Source organism: Bemisia tabaci, chromosome 6 (genome assembly GCF_918797505.1).
Source record: "Bemisia tabaci chromosome 6, PGI_BMITA_v3".
In the NCBI taxonomy this organism is placed as follows: Eukaryota; Metazoa; Arthropoda; class Insecta; order Hemiptera; family Aleyrodidae; genus Bemisia; species Bemisia tabaci.
The window spans coordinates 20180134-20207325 of NC_092798.1; the positions used below are offsets into that span (position 1 = coordinate 20180134).

General features: G+C 37.7%; 2 protein-coding genes across 7 annotated transcripts; one reads left to right on the top strand and one right to left on the bottom strand.

Annotated features, from left to right (window-relative positions):
• The first annotated feature begins 416 nt into the window (after nucleotides 1–416).
• On the top strand, nucleotides 417–27129 carry LOC109042993 (L-asparaginase 1). Of its 3 annotated transcripts, none has more exons than XM_072301330.1 (15): nucleotides 418–725; nucleotides 5278–5558; nucleotides 6684–6843; nucleotides 8297–8417; nucleotides 10181–10292; nucleotides 14461–14586; nucleotides 15573–15783; nucleotides 17445–17557; nucleotides 18289–18474; nucleotides 19164–19277; nucleotides 23613–23798; nucleotides 24305–24429; nucleotides 25108–25230; nucleotides 25799–25898; nucleotides 26748–27129. In XM_072301330.1, exons 3-15 carry the CDS (start codon nucleotides 6723–6725, stop codon nucleotides 26913–26915), a joined length of 1806 nt encoding a protein of 601 aa, XP_072157431.1. In that variant the 5' UTR covers nucleotides 418–725; nucleotides 5278–5558; nucleotides 6684–6722; the 3' UTR covers nucleotides 26916–27129. The 3 variants fall into 3 exon arrangements, with proteins under 3 accessions (XP_072157433.1, XP_072157431.1, XP_072157432.1); XM_072301331.1 differs by having other exon boundaries at nucleotides 418–721; XM_072301332.1 differs by lacking the exon at nucleotides 5278–5558 and having other exon boundaries at nucleotides 417–725.
• On the bottom strand, nucleotides 19536–23103 carry LOC109042998 (N6-Methyl-AMP deaminase). 4 transcript variants are annotated; one of them, XM_072301337.1, is made up of 2 exons: nucleotides 21871–23103; nucleotides 19536–21363 (listed from the first exon to the last, which is right to left on the bottom strand). In XM_072301337.1, the coding sequence occupies exon 2, from the start codon at nucleotides 21354–21356 to the stop codon at nucleotides 20316–20318; it is 1041 nt and encodes a 346-aa protein (XP_072157438.1). In that variant the 5' UTR covers nucleotides 21357–21363; nucleotides 21871–23103; the 3' UTR covers nucleotides 19536–20315. The 4 variants fall into 4 exon arrangements, with proteins under 4 accessions (XP_072157438.1, XP_072157439.1, XP_072157437.1 ...); XM_072301338.1 differs by having other exon boundaries at nucleotides 21863–23103; XM_072301336.1 differs by having other exon boundaries at nucleotides 19536–21461; nucleotides 21871–23102.
• Nucleotides 27130–27192: the final 63 nt, after the last annotated feature.

The following is a 27192-nucleotide window of genomic DNA, read 5'->3' on the forward strand; positions in this document are numbered from 1 at the left end:
CGGAATCAATCAAGAAACAGAAGGTAAAGTGAAACACTGTACTCATTGTCAGCGTTGTGGCTTCCCACGTAGCGTCTTCAGATCGATTTTTATTTCCCTGTTTTATCCTAATTTATTACTCTGTTCCTCGGTCGTTTCCTTTTTCAGTTTTAGATCTCAGACGCATGAACAAACTTGGATACCTGAAACTCCTTTATACTCCTCTCAGAATACTAATTTATCCAGCGAGGATTTGCTGATATTCCTCAGTGCAATTTAGAATTAGCATTTTGCCACACGCGGAAAAACCTGTAGCTCGTCGTGGTTAGCAAAAACCACGTATGAAAGTAAGATCTCTATCGGAGCTTACGTGGTTCTGAGTTATCGGGATGCTATTCTTGGCAACACCGTGCTTCCCTCACATCTCTGCTTATCATTTAGAGCGCGTGTTATTATTGTCAGTTGCAATCACTCGATACTGACAACCGGGCGAATTCTGAACCCGCTCTAATCACGTTCAAACCGTTAGTTTTTTCTTAATTTTAATTGTTATCTTCAGTTCACCTGCTCAATTATGGCAAAAATGTGTCTTCAAGGAAGTGGTGTCATGTGTGTTTAGTTGGTCAACGTCATATTAGTTCCTTTTTTCTCGTTGAGTGATTCATTTTGGACTCCTGGATTGAATAAACATCGATATGCTCGACTACACGCTTTTACCACGTGTAAATTGCAGTGAAATAATGTAGGTGAGTGATTTTGGAAATAAAAAAGAAAAAAAATCTGGGAGTCAGACAATTTCGCATTTTTCAAGGTTAAAAATATAAAATGACCAGCAAAAACATACTTGTTTTATTGATTTCAAAAATACATTTTATCATAAATTATTTGCATTATAAAACCTGAGGACGATATTAGAAAGTAATCTTTGGAGAATTCCAAACATAAAAATGTATTTAAACTTTGACAATCACTGCCGATGGTATGCATAGATTGGTGCCATTTCCACAAGTCAAAAACTGCCTTTATAGAATTGAAATTTTAGACTGCTCGTGCACTTTATACGGTGTGCACTGAATTTTAAATTTCAGCCTTATTTTTAATAGTGTAAAAAGGGATGATTTTCGCAAAAATTAGAAAGACTATGATTAATTTAATGATGCGTGGAATTATTTCAGGGGAGAAATGTCTGCGTCAGATTTTGGCATAGGGATACTAGGGATAGTGATAGTGATAGTAATAGATAGGGTATCGATCGTGGCCTAGTGTGGCGGCGGTAGGGGCAAAGAATGCCTTGATAGAATTTTCGGATTTTGTTATTCAAGATTCGCCTCTACTTAGCAAAACACTCTCCTGAGTAGATATACCATAAAAATAGTCAAAAGATCCTTTTGCATCGTTTAAAAAACAGAGGAGGATGATTTCAAATCTCTCAGATCTGTCCTGGATGTTCAAGGGTCAAATAGAAAGGGATCAGAGGTCGCGGACGTCGCGTTACTGATCATTTCCCGCGAAATCAGCCACAATGCGGTTCGTTGAAATACGCTTAATCCTCCTAACAAATTCTCCAGAGATTCTCCTACAAATTGGCATTAAAAGGCAATGGACCACTAGACAAGGTACGAATTTCAGCATTCTGATACACGATTCTTAACCAAAATTTCACGTAGAATACGACGCGCATAACGAAAATTACCGAAATCAACTCCTAACTAAGATATTTTATGATTATTGATGCGTGAATTCAAACCACCCGCTCATGAAAACTCAATGCTCTGCGTGATTCACATCGCGCGCTAAACGTTATCATGACAGTCTCTGCGATATAAAAATCTGGCAACCTCAATCTTGACGCTTTGGCTCAGCTGTAGCAAATTGCTTATAGTTTGAACAACACATGATGGGAAATGAACATTACTCGATTGAGAAGCTTGTTGAAACCGTTGTAGTGCGCGATTTGACTCACGTAGAGCTTTGAGTTTCTTGTGAGCGGGCAGTTCAAATCCCTCGTAACCAATGTGACATAAAAACGTTAATATTTTCGTTTGGAGTTTGTTTCATTAGTTTTCGTTGCGCAAATCGTGCTCTACGTGAAATTCTGGTTGAGAAACATGTATCAGAATGCTTGAATTCGTACCTTGTCTGGTGGTCCATTGTTTAAGACAAATTGACGTATTTATGCTAAAAGGAACTATCTGCATAGAATTTGCGCCCAACGTAGTTCCTTTTAGCACGAATACGTCCAATCGACAGTCATAACTTGGCATCGTAAAATCATTAAATACCTACTACCAACTCACTTTATAGATCATGCCTGCGACGACAGCTTGTAATTTTATCATCACGTGATCGAGTCTAGTAATATGCAAATTTCGTCTTCATTTTGTGCGCAAATTATGCAAGTCGTAAAGTTTTGTTTTCATTTTACAGTTTGATCCAATAAATCAAAGACACTCTTAGGTTTTCTCAGGAAGACACATATTCAGAGGAAACATTAGCATAATATGCCAAGGGCGAGTGCTCGAATTAGTTGACATATTTTGTGTTATTTGGCTCAAGTAAGATTACAGCTTAGCGTCACATCATCTTACTTTATCACGTCCTATTGAATAATAGTGTTTCATTTCGATAGGGTCGCAATTCGTCAATGAAAACATTGTTTTAAACTATAGCCGTGTTATTGTGAGAGTACATATCATGAGTGTGGATTTCACTCTGCGGCAGATTTCCAGTTGGTCAGTGGGGCTTATAATACGTTTAATAAAAAAAAAAAAAAAGCTTTCTGCTTATAAATTTAATAATTTTAAAACAAAATTATTATTTTTGTCTAAATGCAAAATGCATGTACAAATTGTCATATATTTAAAAGTTAAATGAAAAATTGTATATAATCATATTTGTTGAGAGGGTCAAGTGGGAGAATAAAAGTGCTTTCACAGCCAGCTATCTTTTTTGGCTCGTCAAAACATCATTAGAATAGTCACTTATGAATTTCGTCTCTAATCTGTGGAAGAAATTTGTTGAAGTGAGCTTATCTAAATTTAAGTGGGTTAATAGAAGCATCCTCGTGGTCGATTTACAACGAGAGCACTCAAATCTCAGACTAGTAGCTTAAGCTATAGTGCGTGGCGTAAATTACGATGTATCGATTGTTATGTCATTTAAACCTATGGTAAAGAATCGATTATTAAGGTGTTCGCTGCGAACACCCTGTTTATCGATTTTTCCCCATAGGTTTAAATGGTATAACAATCGATATATCGTAATTTACGCCACGCCACTGTAAGCTATCTGAATCTCAACAAGTGTTGAGCGGCAATCTTGAGGCTCTATTACCGTTTTGAGTTTTTCAGTAAAGTCGTATCTGCAATCTACCTTGCACACTGTCCATGCAAGAATTTTTACGAATTCTAATGCTCATATTGCAATGCAAATAAGACTCAGTCCTGATGAGCAGCTGGTACTCTAATTGTTAAGATGTTGATAAAAGATCGAGATTGAATTCTAGATCAAAAATATCCCGAGATCTGTTCTCTTTACAATGTAATCAGCGAGTGGAATTATGAGGCGGAGGGGGAGGCTTATAATAAAGGACAATTTTATGAAGATTTTAAGGAAAAATTCGTAAAATTGCATTTTGCGTTTATTTAAATACACCCGTCACATTTCAGGACATGTACCCAATATGTGAAAGAATATCGCAATTAACAATTTTTCAAGGATGTTGCTAATTTTTGCATCTGACACAACGGGCAATCTTCCAATTTATTTATTTAAATAAGCGTGAAAAATTTGTCGTGTTACACTCTGCAGAATTCACTATTCCTTTGACGCTGCGTGTAAAGATAACGGAGCTCTCATATACTTTTTAAAATGATATTTTTCCTCTTTATTTCTCCATGGCTTTTATATTCTTGAGCCCAATTTCATTGAGAAACCGTACGTGAGTGCACAAGATATTATATTCGAATAAAATAGAGAGAATTTGGAAATACAAGTTTTCGCAGGAGTGTTGCTCATAAGTTTTTAAAACATCAACTTTTGTCAATTAAATGCTCGATTTCGCGTGAAAGTAAATTCACCGTCCTGTTTTAATTTCAAGTAATTTTTGAGGTATTCTTGTTTTCCAGTGCTCATATTTTCACATAAAAAATCACGAATCACAATTTTTTTTATTCAGAAAGGTATATTATTTGTAGGATTTACGGCAGGGTCCAATCAAAATATTTTTAGATCTATAACCTATATGCATCTTTGTGATGTAAAAAAACCTTGTGCAGTAACCTTAGTAACAATAACGCTCCTCTTTTGCTCAACTTTCATGAATGGATCGTGTTCGATAGTGGCTCAATGCATCGTTTGGTTTAAAACAATAGAACATAATCCCGAGCCGAAATTTTAAGATATTTGTCAGAAAAGCTGAAAATGAGAGGTTTCATAGCAATTTTACTCCCCTTGGTCGATTAGTACTCCCACGAATTAAAAATCCATCACAAAAAACCCGTTCCGTCGGATTACTCAATTGACTTTTGAGGCTATGTTTATGTTTTGAACGAATCAATATCGATGCAACCTCACCCGTTCGATGTATCGAATACGATCTACACAACTCCGAGCCACCAAGGACAACAGGCTTTAACCGCCACCAAGCGCCTGTTAAGACGTGCCACGCAATGAGATCACTTTCAAAGGACACAACTATTTCGACACGTATACAGCTGTTTTTGCCTAGCTATTGAAATGAAGGCGAACCATGTTCCGTGTCAGAGAGAACGGTTTCAAGTTCAAGTGAGTGCTTGAGTACAATTCGCCTTCATCTCAGCCAATAGGCAAAATCAGCTTTTACGCGTTAAATTAGTGGTATCCTCAGAGTTGACTTGCATATGCTTTTTCGCTAGACTGATTATCTACTTTCACCAAAGCACACTCTAACATTTCGAGCGTTACATTCATGTCGTCAAGAGAGGGATTTTTTGTGGTTTTTGAGCTTGAGTCGTTCCTGTATTGGTATGTCCAGATTCTTGGTGATTTATGTATGTATGCAACTTTACGATTATGCGTGATTAGAGAGGAAATTGTTTGAGGGAAATCAGTTTCTTTCTTTCCTTTTTTCCCTCACTTTGAATTAAAGGATGATATGATCGAAACGGCAATCGATATGGAGTTTTGTGTGACTTATTATCAAGACATCTCAATTTCCTATATTCATTCAATGATATATTCGTGTAAAATTGGGAAAGTGTTGCTTTAAAAGCAATTTTTTCCACTTCCGAAACTAACTAATCTATATTGTTGTTTCAGGACCTGATGCCGAAGTTTTAGACGGAAAAGTGTCTTATCAATCTAGTTGATATCCATTTACCAGCTAACGTTTCACCTGCGTCCTGCATCCTAAATTCGCAATAAATGAACTAAGGAGAGGAATATGACGCAAAAATGATTTTTGGCAAATATGGAATTCTATTAGAATACCTCAAAGAATCAAATTGGAAATGTATCTCTTGCCATGCTCGATGATGATTTCAATTTTTTAAGACAGCATTTTATCTAGAGCCTGAACGTTAGAGGTCAAAAAAGATCTGGTAAGTTTAATAGTTCCAGTGCGACCGTACAATGCCGTACATACTAAGGATGAATCTTAATTTTGCGACAAGCGTTAGTTATATGTGATCGTGATGGACTGAAAATACAAAACACATTACATATTTTAGCGCGGTTATTAAGACATGATATTGAAGTGCAATAACCGAAGAAAGTAAAGGGGTTTCTCATTATGGTGACTCCTTCTTACCTATTTCAATCCAATTTATCTTAAAGTAAAATCTCGACGTCACATCAATTTGATTAAACAAGACATCGGAACACTTTGATAGCCCGTCTATTCAAGATAGCCAGCTTGATTTTCAATGCCCGTTTTGGTAGTGAAATTAGGAATCAACCCATCAAATAGTCGAACGCTAAATTTCATTTCCATATGCCAATTTACGCAATTTCTCATTAATTTGTCTGATTTTATTTACCCTCTTCCTATGTTTATTTTCATATGGACTGTTTCTGCATTCATTGGCGGATGCAGCAACTTGGCAACACCGGATTTCGTCCATTTAAACCTATAAAAATGTATCGATTCTTGGAGGGGCCAGGTGCTCCGACAAGAATCGATTACTTAGCACAGGTTCAAACGGAGGAAATCCGGTGTTGCCAAATTGCTGGATCCGCCTCTATCTGCATTGACTGCACGCTTCACATGGGCTACTTTTGCAATCAGTTACTGCAATCTATGGCTCATCCATAAGGACACTTAAGTTCGCAGGGAAACTGATGGTGCATGTTTTGTTTTGAACTGAGCCAGAAATCGTGGCTCCCAATAATTGCAAAATGCCCCCTTCCAGGCGGCAATATACCACAAGCGTCATTTGAACCCAGGCGTTATGTTGCACAACTTCCAGGAAATGTTCATGATATTTCTGAAATTGCTATCACATGGAATCATGCAAGAATTGTACAAAAAAATTTCTTTCAAAGTCAAAATTCATACTTGGCATTTTTATAAAAGTGCGCATTCAAATGTTTTATGAAATAATGAAAACAATTTGAGTAAAGTAATACATCGTCAAAGCTCAAATGGTGCTAAAGATATCCTGTCATTCCTGTCTGAGACTTTTTTTTTTTTATACTAAACAGTATGCTTTTTGCTTTTTATGCAGAGAAATACTCTAGGTTATCGAATTGAAATATCCGAAAAGATGTCGAACGATATTACAAAATGTTACCAGCCGGTTTTGAACAACTTAATTTCGCCGGAACGAACGGTGTTGGTGTTGTACACAGGTGGAACTATTGGAATGCTGCGTAATGAAGACGGTGGTACGTAGCATAAAAAATTACTCCTCATATTTATATGTATTGTTTTAATACTGAATACACTATTTCGCTGAATGTCTTAAAATTATAATAACTAACTAACTTTCATGAATTTGAGTTTCATGTAATACGGAAAAAATTTTCACGAAAGAGGAAAAATCCAATTATTAATGCATTTTCCTCCTAAATATTTGAACTTTTAGTCTTTGTCAGAGAATTGACGAAATCTTAGTCATTTTGGCTAAAAATGTGGACTAAGAAGGCATCCTCCTCACTGAAAAAAAAATTAGCTTGGATCTAGAGTCCAGATTCTTAATAACATTGACAAGAAAAAATACTCCAGATTCAATCCGATTTTTCCTTGAATCGAAGAGTCGAGCCTCTTGATTTAGAAGGATTTCCTTTTGATTCAAGCAAAAAGTCCGATTGAATCAAGAGTAATTCTTCTTTTCGATGTTTTTAAGAGTCTGGACTCTAGATCCAAGCGACTTTTTTCCAGTAGAAGTATGCTTTAAATTTTGGTTTATATTGAACACCAAACTTTTTCGGTTCAGGTAATCGAATTTTTGGTCACAGGAATCAAACTTTGGTTCCTACGGCTGAAAAATTGAGTCACCTGAACCAAATGCGCACTAATACTTCGGTCGATTTAACCGAGACGCACCAAAGTTACATCAAGTCGGAACGGAGAAAAATAGGTTTGAAGCAGTGGCGTGGCGTGCTTTGCGATATATCGATTGATCTGCCGTTTCAACCAATAGAAATGGATCGATAAATAGGGTGCTCGCAACAAACACCTTAATAATCTATTCTTTACCATGGCTTCACATTGGGAAATATCGATAGTCAATCATTCACACCTCGCCTTCGGTTTGAAGTTGCGTACTGCCGTAAGATTCTATGTTGAGGACAAATTTTAAAGACTGCTTTAACGTTCAATATATCGACGGTAAAACTAACAGACCATGTATCTCGTTTGCGGTGTTTAAAAATCTCCACTCACATTTTATTTTTTGAAGGAGATCAAATTTATATCATTCCTTATGATTTTCACAGATTTTTCTCCGCACCAAGAGGAAAAATCACGGAAGTTTTCACGAATTGACGTTGAGTAGTTTTCCATTTATAAAATAAAGTTTGACAGGAAGTCTGCGACGTCGCAAACCGAGATACGTGGTTTGGTAGTTTCACCGTCGATATTTTTTCTGAACCGTGAATTTTAGACGGGAGAAAATTCACGACAAGTTTAATTCAAAGCTGTCCCCACCTCATTTTCCTCTAAAATGCAACTTGGTGAGTTCTTACTAGATTTAGTCCGCCTGTACTACTTATAATAGTGAGACTGGAGTAGCAAGCTAGATGTATCAGCATAATTCAATGAACAGTTCGTGTTTCAATTTCTTTCGGATCTCATGTCGATTACAAATTGGCTACAACTTTTAATCTTAATTTTCAGCTTTAGCTCCCGTACGCGGTGCTCTTACAAAGAAGATTAGACTTCAACCTCAATTGCACGATGCTGAATTTGCTAAGAAGAAATTGGGAAAATATGCCGAGAAAGGACCTTGTGTTCTACCGTAAGTTTCCCAACAATTCTCATCACCTCATCTCTCATTCAGGGGTTTCTTAGTTCAGGCAACATAACTTTTTCTGGAAGAGTAAATGAAAAATAAAGGCAATAAATTTTTTTTTTTTTTTTTTTTGAGTTTTGTGGTTTCTATTCCTTTGTATTATTTTGATAGGAATCTACAGCCAGAGGCAATAAATGAATGACCGAAAGTGGGTACAGTAGACTCCGGATTATCCGGCTTCGTATTATCCGGACTCTGGATTATACGGATCGATTTTGCAACCATGTAACTACGTACGCATGTACGGTATGTACATGATGTATACATAATAAGAATACTGTGGTGTTGGTTGGTGGTGTTTGTGTTTCCTAATATTATCCGGATTTTTTTTCATCCGGATCGGGCCCGCCACCAATTAATCCGGATGATCCGGAGTCTACTGTATATAGTAAAGAAAACTGCAAAACTCCGATCATGCATTATATACAAATAATGAAAAGGTGTGCTAAGTTCATAAATGGTATAAGCCCCTGAATAATATGCTTATTTTCTTTTTCATGACATGAAAGGTCAGAAACTGAGTATTCTGAGGGCACGACCGACTCATCAGAAAAACCAGAAAAGAGAGATCTTTCTCTGCTGATGTATGGACAACAAAGTGTAATCGAAGCCCCGTATCAAAAAGGTGATCAATGCTGAGGAGATCTTAAATAACAGTTTCGCGCGTGTATAAAACATTTTGTAGTCCTATGTAGCATCCAAAATGAGAAATGGAGTTTCAAAATTTGACTGCAATTTACATATTAGAATGAATGAGGCTGCTGCGCTTTTGTTCCGAAATGAGTAAATTAGAGTTGGGTACTTTTCATTTGCTATGCGGTTTTTAAATGAAGAAAACAATTAAATTAATGCAAGAGAGCAAATGCATGAGAGTGATTGGGCCAAACGTATGAAGAATATACGTATGCTCATTGTATGCAAAAATACCTAACGCAAAACTGATTGCACTAACTTGCCCAAAATAAGTTGCACTAAAAACCTGGTAAAATGATTGCTATATCGACAGTGTAAGTCGGCAATCACATAACTCGGTTTGCGACGTCGCAGACTTCCTATCATATTTCATTTTTTAAACGGAAAACTACTCAACGACAATTCTTTAAAACTGTCGTGATTTTTCTTCTCTAGATGAAGAAAATTCTGCAAAAACTTCAAGGAATGATGTCCATTTGTTCTCCTCTAAAAAAATATTATAGAGACGGAGATTTTCAGACACCGCAAACGAGTTATGTGATTGCCGACTTACACCGTCGATATATTGCATTGGAGTATAGTGAATGTTGCTTCCCTACCGATTGAGGGGGCTCCTCATATTGATTGCTATAAAATTGAAACAAGTTACAATTTTTTTTTTCATTGCAGATTTCAAATGTTTTGCATCTCTCTGATGATTGAAACTCGTTCCTTTATGCAATTAGCGAGTTACACACACTTGTTCACTTATTGTATAATATGCAATTTCATAAAAATATCCGCACCACACCGTATCAGTTGGGAAAAAAGTTTCCAAAATGAAGATCATACTCATTAAATAATTTCTCTTTACTTCAAGTTTCCACTAAATATTGAACTGAAAAACTCTGCCTGTATTTCAAAGAAATTATTTAAGTATTTTTGTATTTGAGACTCCAGTGCGCGCTTCTCTCAGTCACTCTGTTTGACCAAGTGGTGAAATAAATAAGTAATTTTGAATCGTTTTTGATTTCTAGATGTGTGGAAAATGAACGGCGCGTATTTTACACAATTTATGAGTATGATCCCATTCTCGATTCCAGTAACATGGGCATGGAAAATTGGGTTCAAATTGCAAATGATATACAGGTTAGTTTCTATTTAATTTTCAATTTTTTTTCTTATATTATTTTGCCCGGATACATAAAAGGATACAATTCAGGGTTAGCGCTGTGTAGTTGCTCGAGGGGGGTGGGGGGGGGGGGGGGGGTGCGAGTGGAGGGACGATCCTGTGCATCGTTACAGCGCACAAAGAGAATCGGGAGGGGGGGGGGGGGGTTTCACAACTCCACAAGTTTATAGTTCAGTATTTTGGGGATAACCTATCAATACGTCGCAATTTCAAGAGAACTTCGGTGGTTTTTATTCCAATTAATTAAATGTTCATTATATTTCATGAACAAGATGTTTGAATTAATGACAACAGAAAACGAGATTTTTTTGTCGTTGATCGCCCTAGTGAAAAGAGAGAAAAAGAGAAAAAGAGAAAAAGAGAAAAAGAGAAAAGAAAAGAAAAAACACTTCTTCGTGATCAACTTTTTATGAACAGCCCTGTAATTTATTTTATCATTTTAAACATATTAAAACGCGTGATATCGAAAATCTTAGCTCAGATTTGAATTTTTCGTTAAAAATCGATGCTATTTCATGTATTATACGTTAGCATTCCATAAAGGTAAGAGATTAAGGAAAAGAAAAGAAAAGAGAAAACTACCTCTGCGTGGTCAATTTTTTATTAACAGCCCTGCAATTTATTTTATGATTTTAAATATATTAAAATGCTTGATATTAGAAATCTAAGCTCAGATTCGGATTCCTCGTTGAAAATCGATGGGATTTCATGTATCATACGTTAGAATTGCATGAATGGAAGAGATTAAGGAAAAGGAAAGAAAAGAGGAAACTAACTCCTGCGTGGTCAATTTTTTATTAACAGCCCTGTAATTTATTTTATGATTTTAAATATATTAAAATGCGTGATATTAAAAATCTAAGCTCAGATTCGGATTTCTCGTTGAAAATCGATGCGATTCCATGTATCATACGTTAGCATTGCATGAAGGGAAGAGATTAAGGAAAAGAAAAGAAAAGAGGAAACTACCTCTGCGTGGTCAATTTTTTATTAACAGCCCTGTAATTTATTTTATGATTTTAAATATATTAAAATGCTTGATATTAAAAATCTAAGCTCAGATTCGGATTCCTCGTTAAAAATCGATGGGATTTCATGTGTCATACGTTAGCATTGCATGAAGGGAAGAGATTAAACGTAGGCGTACTAATTTCATCATCCCTTACGGAAATAAACTCTTTATCTATGCCGCCGGCCGATCGGAATCTGTCAGGAATCTGTCGAAGCGCCACTAGGCGAAGATTTCGTCCCGAGGAATTTCCCTCACGACAAATTCTTCTTCTTCCTGTGCTGACCCATATTTGACTGATCAGTGTTGCCACATTTAGCTCTTTCCTTCACGCTATGCCAACGTGTGACACATGAAATTACATCGATTTTTCACGAGGATTCCAAATTTTAGCTTTGTTTTTGGATACCTCGCGGTTTTATGTAAGTCCGAAGAATTTCCCCAACGATACATTCTTCTTCTTCCTGTGCTGCCCCATGTTGGACTGATCAGTGTTGCCACATTTAGCTCTTTCCTCCACGCTATGCCAACGTGTGAGACATGAAATTACATCGATTTTTCACGAGGAATCCAAATTTGAGCTTTGTTTTTGGATACCTCGCGGTTTTATGTAAGTCCGAAGAATTTCCCCAACGATAAATTCTTCTTCTTCCTGTGCTGACCCATATTGGACTGATCAGTGTTGCCACGTTTAGCTTCTTTCCCTCACGCTATACCAACGTGTGATACATGAAATTACATCGATATTTCACGAGGAATACAAATTTTAGCTTTGTTTTTGGAAATCTCGCGGTTTTATGTAGGTCCGAAGAATTTCCCTAACGATAAATTCTTCGTCTTCCTGTGCTGCCCCATGTTGGACTGATCAGTGTTGCCACATTTAGCTCTTTCCTTCACGCTATGCCAACGTGTGAGACATGAAAATACATCGATTTTTCACGAGGAATCCAAATTTGAGCTTTGTTTTTGGATACCTCGCGGTTTTATGTAAGTCCGAAGAATTTCCCCAACGATAAATTCTTCTTCTTCCTGTGTTGACCCATATTGGACTGATCAGTGTTGCCACGTTTAACTTCTTTCCCTCATGCTATGCCGACTTGTAATACATGAAATTGCATCGATTTTTCACGAGGAACCCAAATTTGGGCTTAGTTTTTGGATATCCCGCGTTTTAATTATTTAAAAATGCAAAAGAGCTAGCCCGTTAACGTTTGCATAAGATGGCGGACGAGACTTAAAATGTTATCTCGGCTTCTGTTCGATCGACCTTTGAGAAAGTTGGCAAACTCGTATATATTTTTGAAGGGAAACTCGAATTTGAGATCAAATTTTTAAAATTTCGAAATCCAAGATGGCAGACGAGGCTTAAAAGGCTAGCTCGGCTTCTGTTCGATCGAATTTTCTGAAATTCGGTATCCATGGGTTCTTTCCGACCGTAAACTTGAATTTGACATCAAAATTTCAAAACTATGAAAACCAAGATGGCGGACGAGGTTAAAAATGCAACATGGCTCCTGTTCGATCGAATTTTCTGAAACTCGGTATCCACATGTATTTTTCAACGGGAAACTCGAATTTTTGGTCAGATTTTCAAAATTATAAAATCCAAGATGGCGGCCATGGCCTAAAATGCTAAGTCGGCTCCTGTTCGATCGATTTTCGTGAAACTCGGTACCCGGAGGTATTTTTCAACGGGAAACTCGAATTTTTGGTCAGATTTTCAAAATTTCAAAATCCAAGATGGTGGCCGTGGCCTAAAATGCTAAGTCTGCTCCTGTTCGCTCAATTTTCGTGGAACTCGGTATGTGGAGGTATTTTTCAACGAGAAACTCGAATTTTTGGTCAAATTTTCAAAATTATAAAATCCAAGATGGCGGCCGTGGCCTAAAATGCTAAGTCTGCTCCTGTTCGCTCAATTTTCGTGAAACTAGGTACCAGGAAGTATTTTTCAACGGGAATCTCGAATTTTTGGTCAAATTTTCAAAATTATAAAATCCAAGATGGCGGCCATGGCCTAAAATGCTAAGTCGGCTCCTGTTCGATCGATTTCCGTGAAACTAGGTACCAGGAAGTATTTTTCAACGGGAAACTCGAATTTTTGGTCAGATTTTCAAAATTTCAAAATCCAAGATGGCGGCCGTGGCTTAAAATGCTAAGTCTGCTGATTGTGGATGAGGAAAAAGATAATATACTCGCCACTATTCACCATACTTCGTTAAAAAAAGTAAATTCGTTCTTTCAAAAGTTAATAGCTATGAGGGGCGGCTCGCGGAACGAGTCGCAAGTTCATCGCGAAGTGAGGAACTGGGGGTCCAGGGGCACTCCCCGGCTAGGCGTGACAGCTCTCACAGTGAGCTGAACACGGCTAGTAGTTTATATATGTCCTGGATATGAGCGGCCCAGAGCCGCTCTCCAGCGGCAGTGCGCTGGAGTTACTGCTTGTTTTAAAATTTTGCAAGATATTACAAGGGGTTTTTCATCAATGATCTCGCACTCGTGTTTTTTTTTTTATTCTTTTTTTTTAATGTTTTATTTAAGGTTTTTAATAGGACTAATCAATGACGACTTGTCTCGTATCGCGTTTCCATTAAACTGAACATCTTGAAATTGGAAACCATCATTAAATGGAATAAAAACCATCTGAATTCCTTTAAAATTGCGGACGAATCAATCTATGGGGTTATCCCTAGATTACGTGACGACAAATTTTCGGGGTTTTTGCCCCCCGGGCCCCCCCCCCAAACCTTGCAAGTTTGTCGTCACGTAATTTAGGGGTGACCCTATAGATCGATTCGTCCGCATTCCGCAATTTTAAAGGAATTCTGATGGTTTGTATTCCGTTTGATTATTGATTTAAATTTTGTTTTGGTCGATTGAAAAAAAGGGTTCATTGACATTAAAGTATTGTTACAAAACACTTTAAACCTTTGGCATCAATATGGTTGTTGTTAGAAAGATGCATCATCTTAAACATTAACTTTTCGGGACATATAAAATATTAAAAATCGGAAAAAAATTGTAACCAAGTCTGCAGATACTTCACGAGATCAAACAGTGCGGTCTGGTCCCATGAATTATCGTCAGAATTTCGTTTCACAATCACTTTCCCTTTTCAGACAAGCTACGAGAGCTTCGATGGGTTCGTTATTCTACACGGCACGGACACACTATCATACACTGCATCTGCCTTATCATTCATGCTGGAAAACCTTGGCAAACCTGTCATTGTAACTGGATCTCAGGTTAAAACGATTTTTTATACAAATATACTTTCTATAATGATTAAAATATAATGTCAGACACATTATTCCGTAACATTTTCGATACATTAATATTAAGCTGATGCTTCGATGGACGCCGTATTTTGTGTCAGAACGACTTGCGATATGTCGCATGGATTAGTTCCATGTTTTCAGTTTCAGACGTCGTCAATTTTATCGAATATTGAGATCGCATTTCCGTCGTCACGAGATCAAAGAATTCCCTCACCTTTCGGAAACAAATTCAACGTAATAAAGACGGTTTTTTTAGAGGAAAATCTCCCATTCGAGTGCAGTTTCGATATCAGTATCGAATGCGATACTTTCCCCGAAAAACCCCGTGCCTTTATTACGTTGAATATGTTTGTCAAATTTGGTCGGTGAATTCTTTAGTATGACAAACAGACATGCGATCTCAAAATTCGATAAGTCATAATTTGAATCAGACACTCTAAAACATTCTCAGAGAAAAATCTATATATTTCGAAGAAAATGAGTGTTTTATCAGAGGATATTTAGCAATTTACAAATGTTCATACTGCTCTACCTTTCAGCACAATAGAATTCGAGGTTTAGGTCGTGCCACAGTCCTATTTTGGAACTTACCGATGGATGATTAGAACAAAGAAATTGAATCAAAACCACTTGTGTGTTGTGGAGGATTTTTTTTGTCTAGTCTTTGATTTTGAAGTCAATTTTTTCATCATTTGCCTTTTCTGATTGGCAAAGCTTGTTACCGCGCAACTTCTAAAACAAAGTTGCGTTGCAATGCGGTTTTATTTTTGAGTGTACATTTCTAAAGGTTCAACGATTAAATTTTTTCATAATATCGACATTTTTCTTACATACATATGAAGCCACTTTTATAGCGCTCTCTGGCGCTCTGCGACACCTAGCTGCCAAAGTCCCCTATCCTATCCTCCCAAAGCCCTTCGGGGACATTTTTCTTGACTTTGATATGATTTCAGATGCCCATTTTTGAGCTGCGGAGTGACGGAAGCGATAATTTTGCCTCGGCAGTCCTTTTAGCTGGCAATTACGATATTCCTGAAGTTACCGTGTTCTTCCATAATCGGCTTTATCGCGGTAACCGAACCTTGAAAACCAGCACGGGTAGCTTCGATGCGTTCCATTCACCAAATTTCCCACCTATCGCTGAGGTTGGAATCAGCTTGGAAGGTAAGAAATATAATTTTTATATAGATCAAACACGCAAATCCAGGCCCGCCACATCCCATCTCGGGTCCTGTTACCAGTTTTAAGGTCCGGGCCCCAAGGATGGGGGGGGGGGTCCAAGGGGCATCCCCCGAGAAATTTTCAGGATTCAAAATAATTAAGAATTCTGCAAAACGATAATCCGGGTAACAGGGCTTGGCTGTTCTGAAAACGCCTTCAAATGCGGCGTGATACCTCACGCATTCCGGAGGGTTCAAATAGTTGTATCATTGCGCCGTAAGAATGTGACGGAAGATTTAAATGGAATAGCCTCCATGCACACTGTGCTTGTCGATTTTTTCTGGAATTTTTGCAGTGGTGAATGCATATCTAAAGTGCGCTTCAGCTAGAATTGTATTTACAAATGGGTGGTTTTTCTACGAGGATTAAAAATAAACAAATGGCACGGAATATAACAAAAGAATATGAACTATGCAAAACGATAATCCGGGTAACGGAACTTGGCTGTTTCCAAAACGCCTTCAAATGCGGCGTGATATCTCACGCATTCCGGAGTGTTCAAATAGTTGTATCATTGCGCCGTAAGAATGTGTCGGAAGATTACAATTGAAATAGCCTTCATGAAGGCTCGCCACATCCCATCTCGAGCCCTGGTACCAGTTTTAAGGCCCGGGCCCCAAGCACGGAGGGGAGGGGTCCAAGGGGCATCCCCCGAGAAATTTTAGAATTTATACGACTAATCGGACGCATTTTGAAGCTTCCATAAATAATTTTTCCATCAATTTCTGCGGAATAATTATGTTTTTTTTCCCCTACTTTCAGAACAAAATACTTGCGAATTGTTGCATTCAAAACATCTGGAACATTTTTATTTTTTTTTGTTTGGGGGGGGCATATGATACTATTTTCAGTTCTAAGAGGGCCAAGCCCCCCTGGACTCCCCCTTTGTTTCTCTATGGCAAGGGAGTTGAGCCATTGAAGTCGAGGATGCCCAGACTGGAGCATCTGACGACGGAAGAAAATGAAACGCAGTTACTAAAAATATCCCTCTGTACTGAAAATCTTGAAAATAGATAGAAATTTTCCAGGAAGTATACTTCTTTGAAAATTTAAGAAGAATTCTACAGTGCCCCAGCGTGTTTCTGAAAATCTATTCACCTTTTGCGAAATTTTTAGGGTAAATAGTTCACTTTTTCTTACGAAACAAAAGTTGCATGTGAATTCGTAGTGGTTTTTCACGGGTAACAAGGGCCCCCTCCCGGGCCCGGGGCCCGGTACCAGGGACCCAGTATCCCCCCCCCCCTTGTGGCGGGCCTGCGCAAATCCTAGAATAATATTTTAATGATTTTACTTTTTACATGTTAGCGAAGTATGATAAAATTAAATCTTTCAGTTTTTTTTCTGATGTTCATGTGGCTTTGTGCCCAAAGTTTTCATTTAAAATGGAAAGTTTCATGTTCCTAGTCCTTCAGTGATTGGTAAAATGGTTCAGAAATTACCTTTCAAAAAAGTAAAATGCGGTAGGAAATTTCCGCAATACTGCAAACAGTACATGGTTTATTTGTAGTTTCACCTTCTATACTTGGATTTTAATGTAATTTGCGTGTGTTTATTTGTTCAACTCCGAAGTGCAATATATATGCAACTTGTTTTTTCACTTGCAGTTGACTATCGCTCGATTTACAGATCTTGCACAATGGACAAACTCCACGTCCATAGTGTCTTGAATGAAAACGTCGGAATTCTGAGAATATTTCCAAATATTACAACAAAAACTGTAAGTGTTTACCCAATCCATTTCCTTGTCAACAACCTCAAATTTATGAGCTGATATAACTCCCAGCACGATTTGAGAAATCTTCCTGTTCATAGATACCATAAAAAACTTATTAATCTGGATATGGTTCAGTATTTAAAAAATCTGGGCTGCACATGCTAATACGTGTGATTTATGCTGCGTTGGAAATTACTTAGAAACAAAGAGAACAATTATCCAAGTTGTATGAACGGTTCAAATTATAATTTCATGGTTTATTCATTCGCAATCATGTGAAGTTTCACGGTGGACGATTTTCTCGTCGTGCTTTTGTTTTTAGGCCTCCATCTTAGGAGGCTACATACAATTAAAGACGTGTAGAGCAGATCATATGAACTATGATCTATATGTACCACTCCATGAGTGGAATTAGAGAAGAATCTACAAAAAGGGCTGTGCCCTTCTTGTTGCAAGTCCATGGCGCTCTTCACGAATGTTTTGAAGATAGGTAAATTGAGGTATTTTGAGAGAGGTATATGAGAGTGGTCTGCTTAATGTGCCTTCCATGTAAAAATCTGGCATCAAAGTTCCAATTTTCAAAAAGTGTTTTTGAGCTTTATATGTATTATGTTATTTAGCTCTATATGAATGATTTTACTTTAAAACCACTCAAATCTGAAGCTGACTTTAATTTAATTTGATGTAACCAAACATATAAATATGTTTTTATCTATTAATGATTATTTTCACAGGTTAATTCCTTCATGCAACCACCTATGGAGGGTGTAGTATTACAAACTTTCGGTTCGGGTAACTTTCCAACTAACAGGAAGGACTTACTCCAGTGCATTCAAGATGCCACGAACAGGGGTATCATTATCGTCAATTGTAGCCAGTGTTTAACTGGAAGAGTCACTGATCTTTATGAAACAGGCAAGGTTTGTAAACGATGCAGTAGCTAACCATTGTTATTCTAATGACTAAATTCGAGAAATGTGTACATTCGCTGCAGAGCTCAAAAATATTGTACGTTAATGTTAAAAAAGAATTATCAAAACGTTTAAATGTATTGAAAAAATGATATTGGAATCGGTGGGAGAGATGAGAATTGTTAAGAAAACCCATAAATTTCAAATTATTGCAATTTATTGCAAATATCAAAAGAAAGGTGATTAAATTTTATAGGCTGGATATAAAATCATGCACTGAGACAACAAGGTAGCAATAAAAAATTGCTTTTATAAATGAATCAATAAAAAAATAAATAAAATAAACAAAACTATCTAATACTCTTCTATGATATAAAATCATAAAAGTAACGCGTTAAGTCTAAGCAGTTCGTCACAGTCTTCACTTTGCAGTCCACGCTTCAGCCCCCACATATTTACACACATATTTTAAATAATGATTTCGAAAAACCTGTGTATCTACATATGAGGCGTGTACAGCGTTGGGCTGTGGAGCGGTCAGAGGGCGGTAAGAGTTGTATAATTCTGTTATTATATGCAGCGTTATGCTTTCATTCACCTGCATAAATCACTTCACAATGAGAGTAAAAGTATTATACAAATAGGTAGACAAAATTAGAGGAGCACAGTAAGGCTGAAATATTTTGTCTATTTTTCAGTCACTTTATGATGCAGGGATTATTTCTGGCCTTGATATGACACCGGAGGCAGCTTTGACCAAATTGGCGTATGTGCTATCGCATCCAGAGTGGGATTTACCAACACGCCGATTGGTAAGTTACGTTCCTTGAGTTAAATTATATCTAGTTAAGTTTATTTCGTTAAGTTACGTTTATCTGCTAAGTGAAACACCTTTAAATAAATGCAAATAAAGTCTCGTCTCCGCATGGTGAAAATTATCATAGCTCATTCAGGTGTAGGCAAAAACTCACATTCATCAGCCGCTGTAACAGCTAACGATCCCGCGAAAGCATTCCTATATTGATATTAAATAATTTCAGCAATTTCAAAAAGAAATGAAGAATTGGTCCCTATTTCAAGATAATATTTATTCCACCACAAAATGGATTCTTTTTGAAACAACCAGAATGTCTTCGTGGGAACACTCGATGCAGTCTTATTTTCACTCAAATAGTAAATTTCCAAAGTCCTAAAAAGTACAGATTGCAGTTAATTGCAATTACATGGCGAAATTATTGCTATTGTACCAGAATGTTGTGTATGTTGCCTATGTTCACTGATTGAAGGGGCTCATAATTACTCATATTTTTCCCACGTGGAACTCATTTTTTTGATCGTTTAAAATCGGAACTTATCAACCAAATGGTATAAAAATATTGTAATTTCATGGCAAAATAATTGAAACTTTATTGCATTAAGTCCAAAATTATTTCAATATTTTCGCTGCATGCTTAAATATGCTGGTATGCACGTTCACATCATCGCTCCTCTGACGCTAGGGCATATCTGTATTCCCGCATGAGGTTCCGAAAGCATGGATTAATGTGTAAACTAGGGCTCACGTGGGCATTAAGATACACTGGAAGAAAAACACATTGGATCTTATAGAGTCCAGACTCTTGAAAACATTGACAAGAAAAAATACTCTTGATTCAATCGGATTTTTGCATAAATCAAAAGGAAATCCGCTCAAATTAAGAGGCTTGGTTCTTGATTTAAGCAAAAATCCGATTGAATCAAGAGTATTTTTTCTTGTCGATGTTTTTTAGAATCTGGATTCTAGATCCAATGTGTTTTTCTTCCAGTGTAGGCCCTCACATTAGAAGAGCGACGAAATCGGCGAAATTCTACTAAGTCCGCGGGTGCTCGATCGATTCTTGGAATCTATCAATGAGTTTGCCGAGACGCTCTCGTTCAAACTCACCAGAAAACAACATCTGCGAGGATCTCCTGCTCAATTCAATAAGATCCCGTCGACTGCAACCGAAGTACCGCGAAACAAGTAGATATTCATTAGACAACGGACTTCCAAAGACAACAACATCGTCCGTGCACAGCGCGATGGGACAGCCCCGGCGGTACCACTTTCGAAAGTGGTGGTTCGCAAAACCGCCTTCGATCAGCTTAGCATGCACATTACACGAGAGGCAAAGCTCCAGCCCAATCTTTCGCTCCTCAATAATGGCTTCGATATCCGGGGCAACATTGATGACATGACCCAGCCTGTCTGGCTCGTACGAGAGCAGAGTGCGAAGCTCTGTATCCGTGCTTGACTCTGGCACTTCCGCGAAATGTATCGTGATCTTCAACCCTTTTTCCCTCGCAAGAGCAAACGCTGGTCTGAAGATGGAGATGTCACCTTTGAGGGGATCACCGCACAGATCAATACCGATGATACCACGGTCTTGATATTTGATCGCGAGGTGGACGATTTCCATAGCTTGCTCCAGGGTGTTGCGACGATCGATGGATAGGATAAGATACGTTGACATGACTTCGCTGCTGTGCTGATTGATGACATCGAGTACAGTCTCGATGTAGATTTCTTTGGTGAGACCGGTTACTGTTGACTCTCGAGGTGTCGTGCGGAGTTCCAAATAGCGCACCCCATCTTCTTCGAACGCTTTAAGTACCTCGGCTGTTGTGTAAGCGACGGTGGATCGGTCATTGCAGAGATTGTAAATATAGGTATCGAAAAGCTTGAAAAAAGAGAGGATATCATGATGGGCGTTTTTAGGCCGACAGGCTGTTAAAGGATCTTCGAGATCGAATCGAGCTTTGGTTTTCCAGATTTCATGGAGGCACGCTGGACTAATGCTGCCTGTTAGATGGGCGTGCAGTTCGGCTTTGGGGAATGCCTTTGTGAAGGCGGCGTCGACGGGGAGGTCCATCGAAAAGCTAGAACAACCGGAAGAACTGCGCTGTTATAAAGTTTGATCCCTAGTGTTGCTCGTGTTGTGCTAAATAGATTCTAAACGCGATCATTTCATTCAACACTGGAAAAAAATACGTTGGATCTAGAGTCCAGACACTTGAAAACATTGACAAGAAAAAATACTCTTGATTCAATCGGATTTTTGCTTGAATCAAAGGGAAATCCGCTTAAATTAAGAGGCTTGGTTCTTGATTAAGCTAGATTCTGATTGAATCAAGAGTACTTTTTCTTGTCGATGTTTTTAAGAGTCTGGACTCTAGATTCAATGTGTTTTTTTTCCCAGTGAAGACCACAAAAAAATAAACTAAACGAACATAAAGGTTACACTCAATGAACACCAACACAACACAGGATTTAAAGACTTTATACAATGTAGAGGAACAGTTGGCCACACCACATAGGTACAACGCTAATTGGTATGCAAATGTTTTTCAGCACCAAATTGCGTGCAAAAAAACGCACTCGCTTACAAAATTATGGAACTCCTTCTTTCTGTTATGATATACCAGCTGCTAAAAACCAGGGGATGCACGGTCGCCAGAGACGGCTGCACTGAAATTATATCAGTTAGGCTTGAGTGACTGATAACATATCTAACGGAAAAAAGAAACGTCTGCAATTGAATTGTTATATACTGCTCAACATCTCCTTATCATTTACCACTTGATAAATTAACATTTTTGCTCACTTCACCGCTGCATTACACTTTCAAATGTATTTTCCGGGAAGAAAATACATAAACCGAGAAGAATCCTAAATCTGAGAGCACGCTGAAATTACTTCATTACCACTTTGACTTGAATAATCTTTGATTTTTTGCTATAAGCAACATGATTGGACTTTCGAGCATAGAAAATGTTAAATACTTGCCGACTGAGTCGTTTCTCGTTTGGAAGGTGTCATATGAAAGCCACCAAGAGTTGATCGGGTTTAAAAAATGATGCAACTATTCGGCCTCTGATGCCACGCTAGGAGGTATCTTTTCACAATGAAGGCGTTTCACATGCGTCGACGCGATTCATCAACAAATTACCTGAAACAATCGCATTACTTGCTAATCCACGCTGCTACACTGCTGATTGGATGATTAAGTAATGGAACTAAACCGAGCTACGTAGTTAATGAGTTTCACCGTCGAGGTCATTAGGTCATAACCGAATAGCCACGTTAAATACGACAGTCAGTAAGACTAAAATAGCAAAAATAAACTACCAATCCTGAGTTCCAAACTTCATAAGAGAGCAACAACGGCCTGAAAATTTCAAAAATACGAAGATCTCCCTCTAAACTTTAAGAATCGTGAAAGAAACCAAAAAGTTGTTTCGCTCGTATAGTTAAGGGGCTTGGAGGACAAGGTCCATAAGTGCAGTTTTCGCTGTTTCGAGAAATACGTGTTAGAACTTTTGAAATTACATGAATCCTTATGGTGGAGAGAAAGTTCAAACTATCTATTTGACGCTTACTGATTGGAATTTGGGAGCGAAGTTTTCGCAGCATATGCATTGAGACGAGTTTTACTTAAAATCGTTAATATATCAACTTTTTCGAAAATTGCACTCATGCGCCTTGTCCTCCAAGCCCCTCAGTTATTCTGATTAGGCGCTTCTCTGTTAAAGAGGCCTCTACATGTCCAACATTAACGAGTTACATGTCTTCTTCTTCTTCTCCTTCTTCTCCTCCTTCTTCTTCTCCTCCTTCTTCTTCTCCTCCTTCTTCTTCTTCTCCTTCTCCTCCCCCTCCTTTTCTTCTCCTTCTTTTCCTTCTTCTCCTTCTCCCCCCCTCCTTTTCTTCTCCTTCTTCTCCTTCTTCTCCTTCTTCTTCTTCCTCTTCTTCTCCTCCTCCTTCTCCTCCTCCTTCTTCGCCTTCTTCGCCTTCTTCTCCTTCTTCTCCTTCTTCTCCTTCTTCTCCTTCCTCTTCTTCTCCTCCTCCTTCTCCTCCTCCTTCTTCACCTTCTCCTCCTCCTTCTTCTCCTCCTTCTTCACCTTCTCCTCCTCCTTCTTCTCCTCCTTCTTCGCCTTCTTCTCCTTCTTCTCTTTCTTCTCTTTCTTCTCTTTCTTCTTTATCTCCTTCTTCTCCTTCTTCTCCTTCTTCTTCTTCTTCTTCTTCTTCTTCTTCTTCTCCTTCTTCTCCTTCTTCTTCTTCTTCTTCGTATCCCATTTTAAAGAATTCGTAGATTTAATTGATTCATTGTAATATTAAAATGTCATTATAGATGATGAGTCGGAATTTAAGAGGAGAGCTGAGGGGGTCGCCGCCCCCAAATGAGCATCCGATGGACGTAGTTGCAAGCGTGGCATCCTCCTTCGGAATCAAAACATCCAGAGACCTCGCACAACTCGTCCTCCTTAGTATCGTCAAACAAGGAGACATCAGCCGACTCAAAGAGCTCAAAGATTTCGTAAGTTAAATTCTCATAAATATCACGGGGCGTCATTTTTTGCACACGACGAGTCAGTTACACACGTTAAACTATAAACATGCCAAGAACCAAGAGCTGTATTCTGTCGTTTCCCTACCGAAAGAACGTAACTATACTTCAATGTTGCCAAATTTACTTGTGGAAATTGAATTTTTACCAGGAGAATCTTGGGAATTCCCAACTGAAAATGCTGATTTTTCCTCTGATTCCATGCAAAAATCAGACAAATTTTCAACGAAAATTCTGCAGGTGTAAACTCGGAAAAATTGAATTTTTAAATACATTTTGCAACCTTGCAACGGAGTTACGTTTTTTTGTCCGAGAAACGACAAATTATAGGCTATGGATATAGATGTACCATTTGTACTCAAGATTCAGTCTCTGACGCTATTGCACTAGTGAATTTGATAAAATTGTGTTGCCCTCTCAAGCACACGAGTTATTGTGGAGGAATGAAATTAAATGAAGTCTCGTAAAATTTTCAGGGCGCTGACCTCTCGTCAACGAACGTTGATAACAGGACTCCACTCCATATCGCTGCAGCTGAAGGAAATTTGAATCTTGTAATCTATTTATTGGAAAACGGATCGAATGTCCACATCAAAGACAGGTACTTTGCAACAGATTTGAAATTTAGGTTTTTTTTTCTTGGTAAAAATAGCGAAACAGCATCGTTATTCCTTGATCGTTTTTATCTACAAACTCGAAAAAAAATTATAAACTTATGAGTCTTAAAATGGATAAATATAGGACCACCATCCTATATGGATAACCATCCAAGGAAAAAGGCACGTTATTTCACGAGGCAAGATTTTCAGTTGAGCGATTTTCATCGCATTGGGCAGCAAATAACGGATTTTAATCTCTCGTTGCGGGACTTTATCAAGTAACCTAAACAAATGAGTCGGAACTAAATAGGATTGAAACTAAATTTAATTTAAAGCTCTGATAAAAGGTTCTAATTCGAAGGGAAGCCTGCTCAAGGTTAGATTTGTACACATATGGTTTGAATTCACTAATATTATTTTTCTTTCAAAACCCCCTTTTTTTAAAAAAAATAAACTAGCCAGCGTTTGACACACGATATTATGCTAAATTGTGCTGTTACTGTGTTATTTTAGGCTTAAACGCACTTCAACGGTGCACAGTTGGTGTATGAGTGTTTGACTGGCCGTTCCAATTTTTCAAGTAGAATTTGGCCATCAGGTAGTTTATGGTAGGCTTAGTAGATTTTTATTTCATAGCAAAAAGTATTATTCAAAATTATTTATAATAATTTATTTTGCAGGCACGACCGGACGCCTTTACTCGAGGCCATAGAGAATGATTATCACGAAATTATCAAAGTGCTGTGCAAAAGCGGAGCTCATTTAAAGAAGCCGTACTTTAATATTTCTGAAAAACTGTGCAGGTAAACGGAATGTTTGAGCTTAATTGCTTGGAGTTTAAAACATGATTAATCCTAAACTTCGTTTGGAATCTTTTCAATTTTGTGATAACAATAAAATTTTAAAATTGAGTCGCATATCACCAAATACGTCGCAAATTGATAAATGTAAATGAATACACCTACGCATGGGAAACGATCAGTAAGAGTAAAGAGAGAGCATTAATCTCGTCGTAAAATCCGCCCTCCCCCGCCCCTTTTGATATATTTGTGCGGCTCGCAAAATATCCTTCTTCGTGCATTGAACTTTCGATATTTTGTTTCAGTTAATTGATGACAATCATATGCGGCCAATATAAAACACCACACTTCCCTTAAGTAATTCATAAGATTAAATTTTTTTTCTCAGTACCAGACATACCGATGCCATTTCATTATGGTTCCTCACCATAAGCTTTAAGTGTCCATCATACTTTCTGATATGTACGTTACGCCAAGTTACGTATGTACGTACTTTTTTGTACGTTAGCTATAATTTATTGTTAAACGTATGGGCATACGAGATGTATTAATGTACTCGTGTAATTTCTAGTGCTGCATCTTTCAATGATTCTAAAAGACTCGAGTCTTACAGACTGGCTGGTGCTGACCTGAATCAGAAAAATATTAGCGGGCGTACTGTAGCACATGTGGTGAGTAATGAATTTTTTTCTGTTTATCAAGGGTTGAAGTGTTGAGGACTCTAATTTTTTTCTGAGCTTTTTGAAGACTCGTTCTAACCCCTCCCATGTAATCAGTGGATATGTGTAAAAATATCATGTTAAAATATAGATGGCCAATGTCGTAAAATGTGGCTCCCCAATTGCGAAGTTACACATCTCCGTTCACGTCTTATTTTCTAAATTACTCTAAACCATCCGACCCGACTTGATCTTCATTTCATGAAACTACTCAAAGTCATTTCAAGAGAGGGCGTTCAAGTTTGTTTCCTTTGAAAAAAAAAAAATTAAACCTATTTAGAGATTTTTATACGTTTGGTATCCTTAATCTTCGATTTTAGCCATTGGTGGATGAGATAAGCTGAATATGAGTTTTTAAGCATGGAGAAGATGATTTGAATTCGTACGCCTACTTTACTTTTTATTAGAACTTCTAACTTTGACTCAAGCTACTCATAATGAATGTACTAATAGTATAGCGCAATGCAAATATTGAAAGCACTTTGCAAATTAATGCAAACAAATGAAATTTTTTCACCAAGGAATTGGAATAATTTTTCATCAAGCTGGTAAATAATAGGTGCCATGCGTGAGTAAAGGTACCTTTACTCACGCATTGCCTAGGCAATTTGTAATGCAAAAGAATGCATCTTATTTCAATTGCATCGCAATAACTTGTGATGAGAGTAGCTCCTTCACTTACTAAGTAGACAACACGCACAACAACCCGATACAATCAATAGCAATAATTATACCAGACAATTGCAAATAGTTAAACTTGCTTACTTGGGTTACTGATATTCTCTTGCCATCTGTTTTCAGGCTGCTCTGCATGGCAACGAGGAGATAATAAATTATCTACTACGGCAAAAGGTCGATTTCAGCGAGAAGGATCTTTTGGGTTTCACGCCTCTCGATATTGCACAGAAAATGGAACACACGCATATTGTCGAGTTACTGACAAAGACGAAAATGGCAAATGGCCGATAAAGTATTCTCGCAAAGTGGGTAATGAACCTGCATGATGAACATAGCCCCATTATTGCAAAAGACTCATCGCAAACTTCTTAACTCAACAATGTAGTTGAGTTACCGACACCAATTTTCTGTAATTTCACTCTCAAGGAGCACTAAAGACCAATTTTAATTGTTTTAAATCATATAATTAAAAAATCTAGGAAAAATACAAAATGATATCACTAGACTTGCTTTTTTCTCCATTTTTATGCTCATTTGTCATTTAATGTCAATCCCCAAAATCAAATCA

Excerpts from the sequence above, each read along its gene's own strand:
- LOC109042998 (XM_072301337.1), bottom strand. The coding sequence starts at position 21,356 with ATGGACCTCCCCGTCGACGCCGCCTTCACAAAGGCATTCCCCAAAGCC.
- LOC109042993 (XM_072301332.1), top strand. The coding sequence starts at position 6,723 with ATGTCGAACGATATTACAAAATGTTACCAGCCGGTTTTGAACAACTTA. Across the intron at positions 14,587-15,572 it reads TCATTGTAACTGGATCTCAG|ATGCCCATTTTTGAGCTGCG; the intron begins GTTAAAACGATT and ends ATATGATTTCAG. Across the intron at positions 17,558-18,288 it reads CAAATATTACAACAAAAACT|GTTAATTCCTTCATGCAACC; the intron begins GTAAGTGTTTAC and ends TTATTTTCACAG.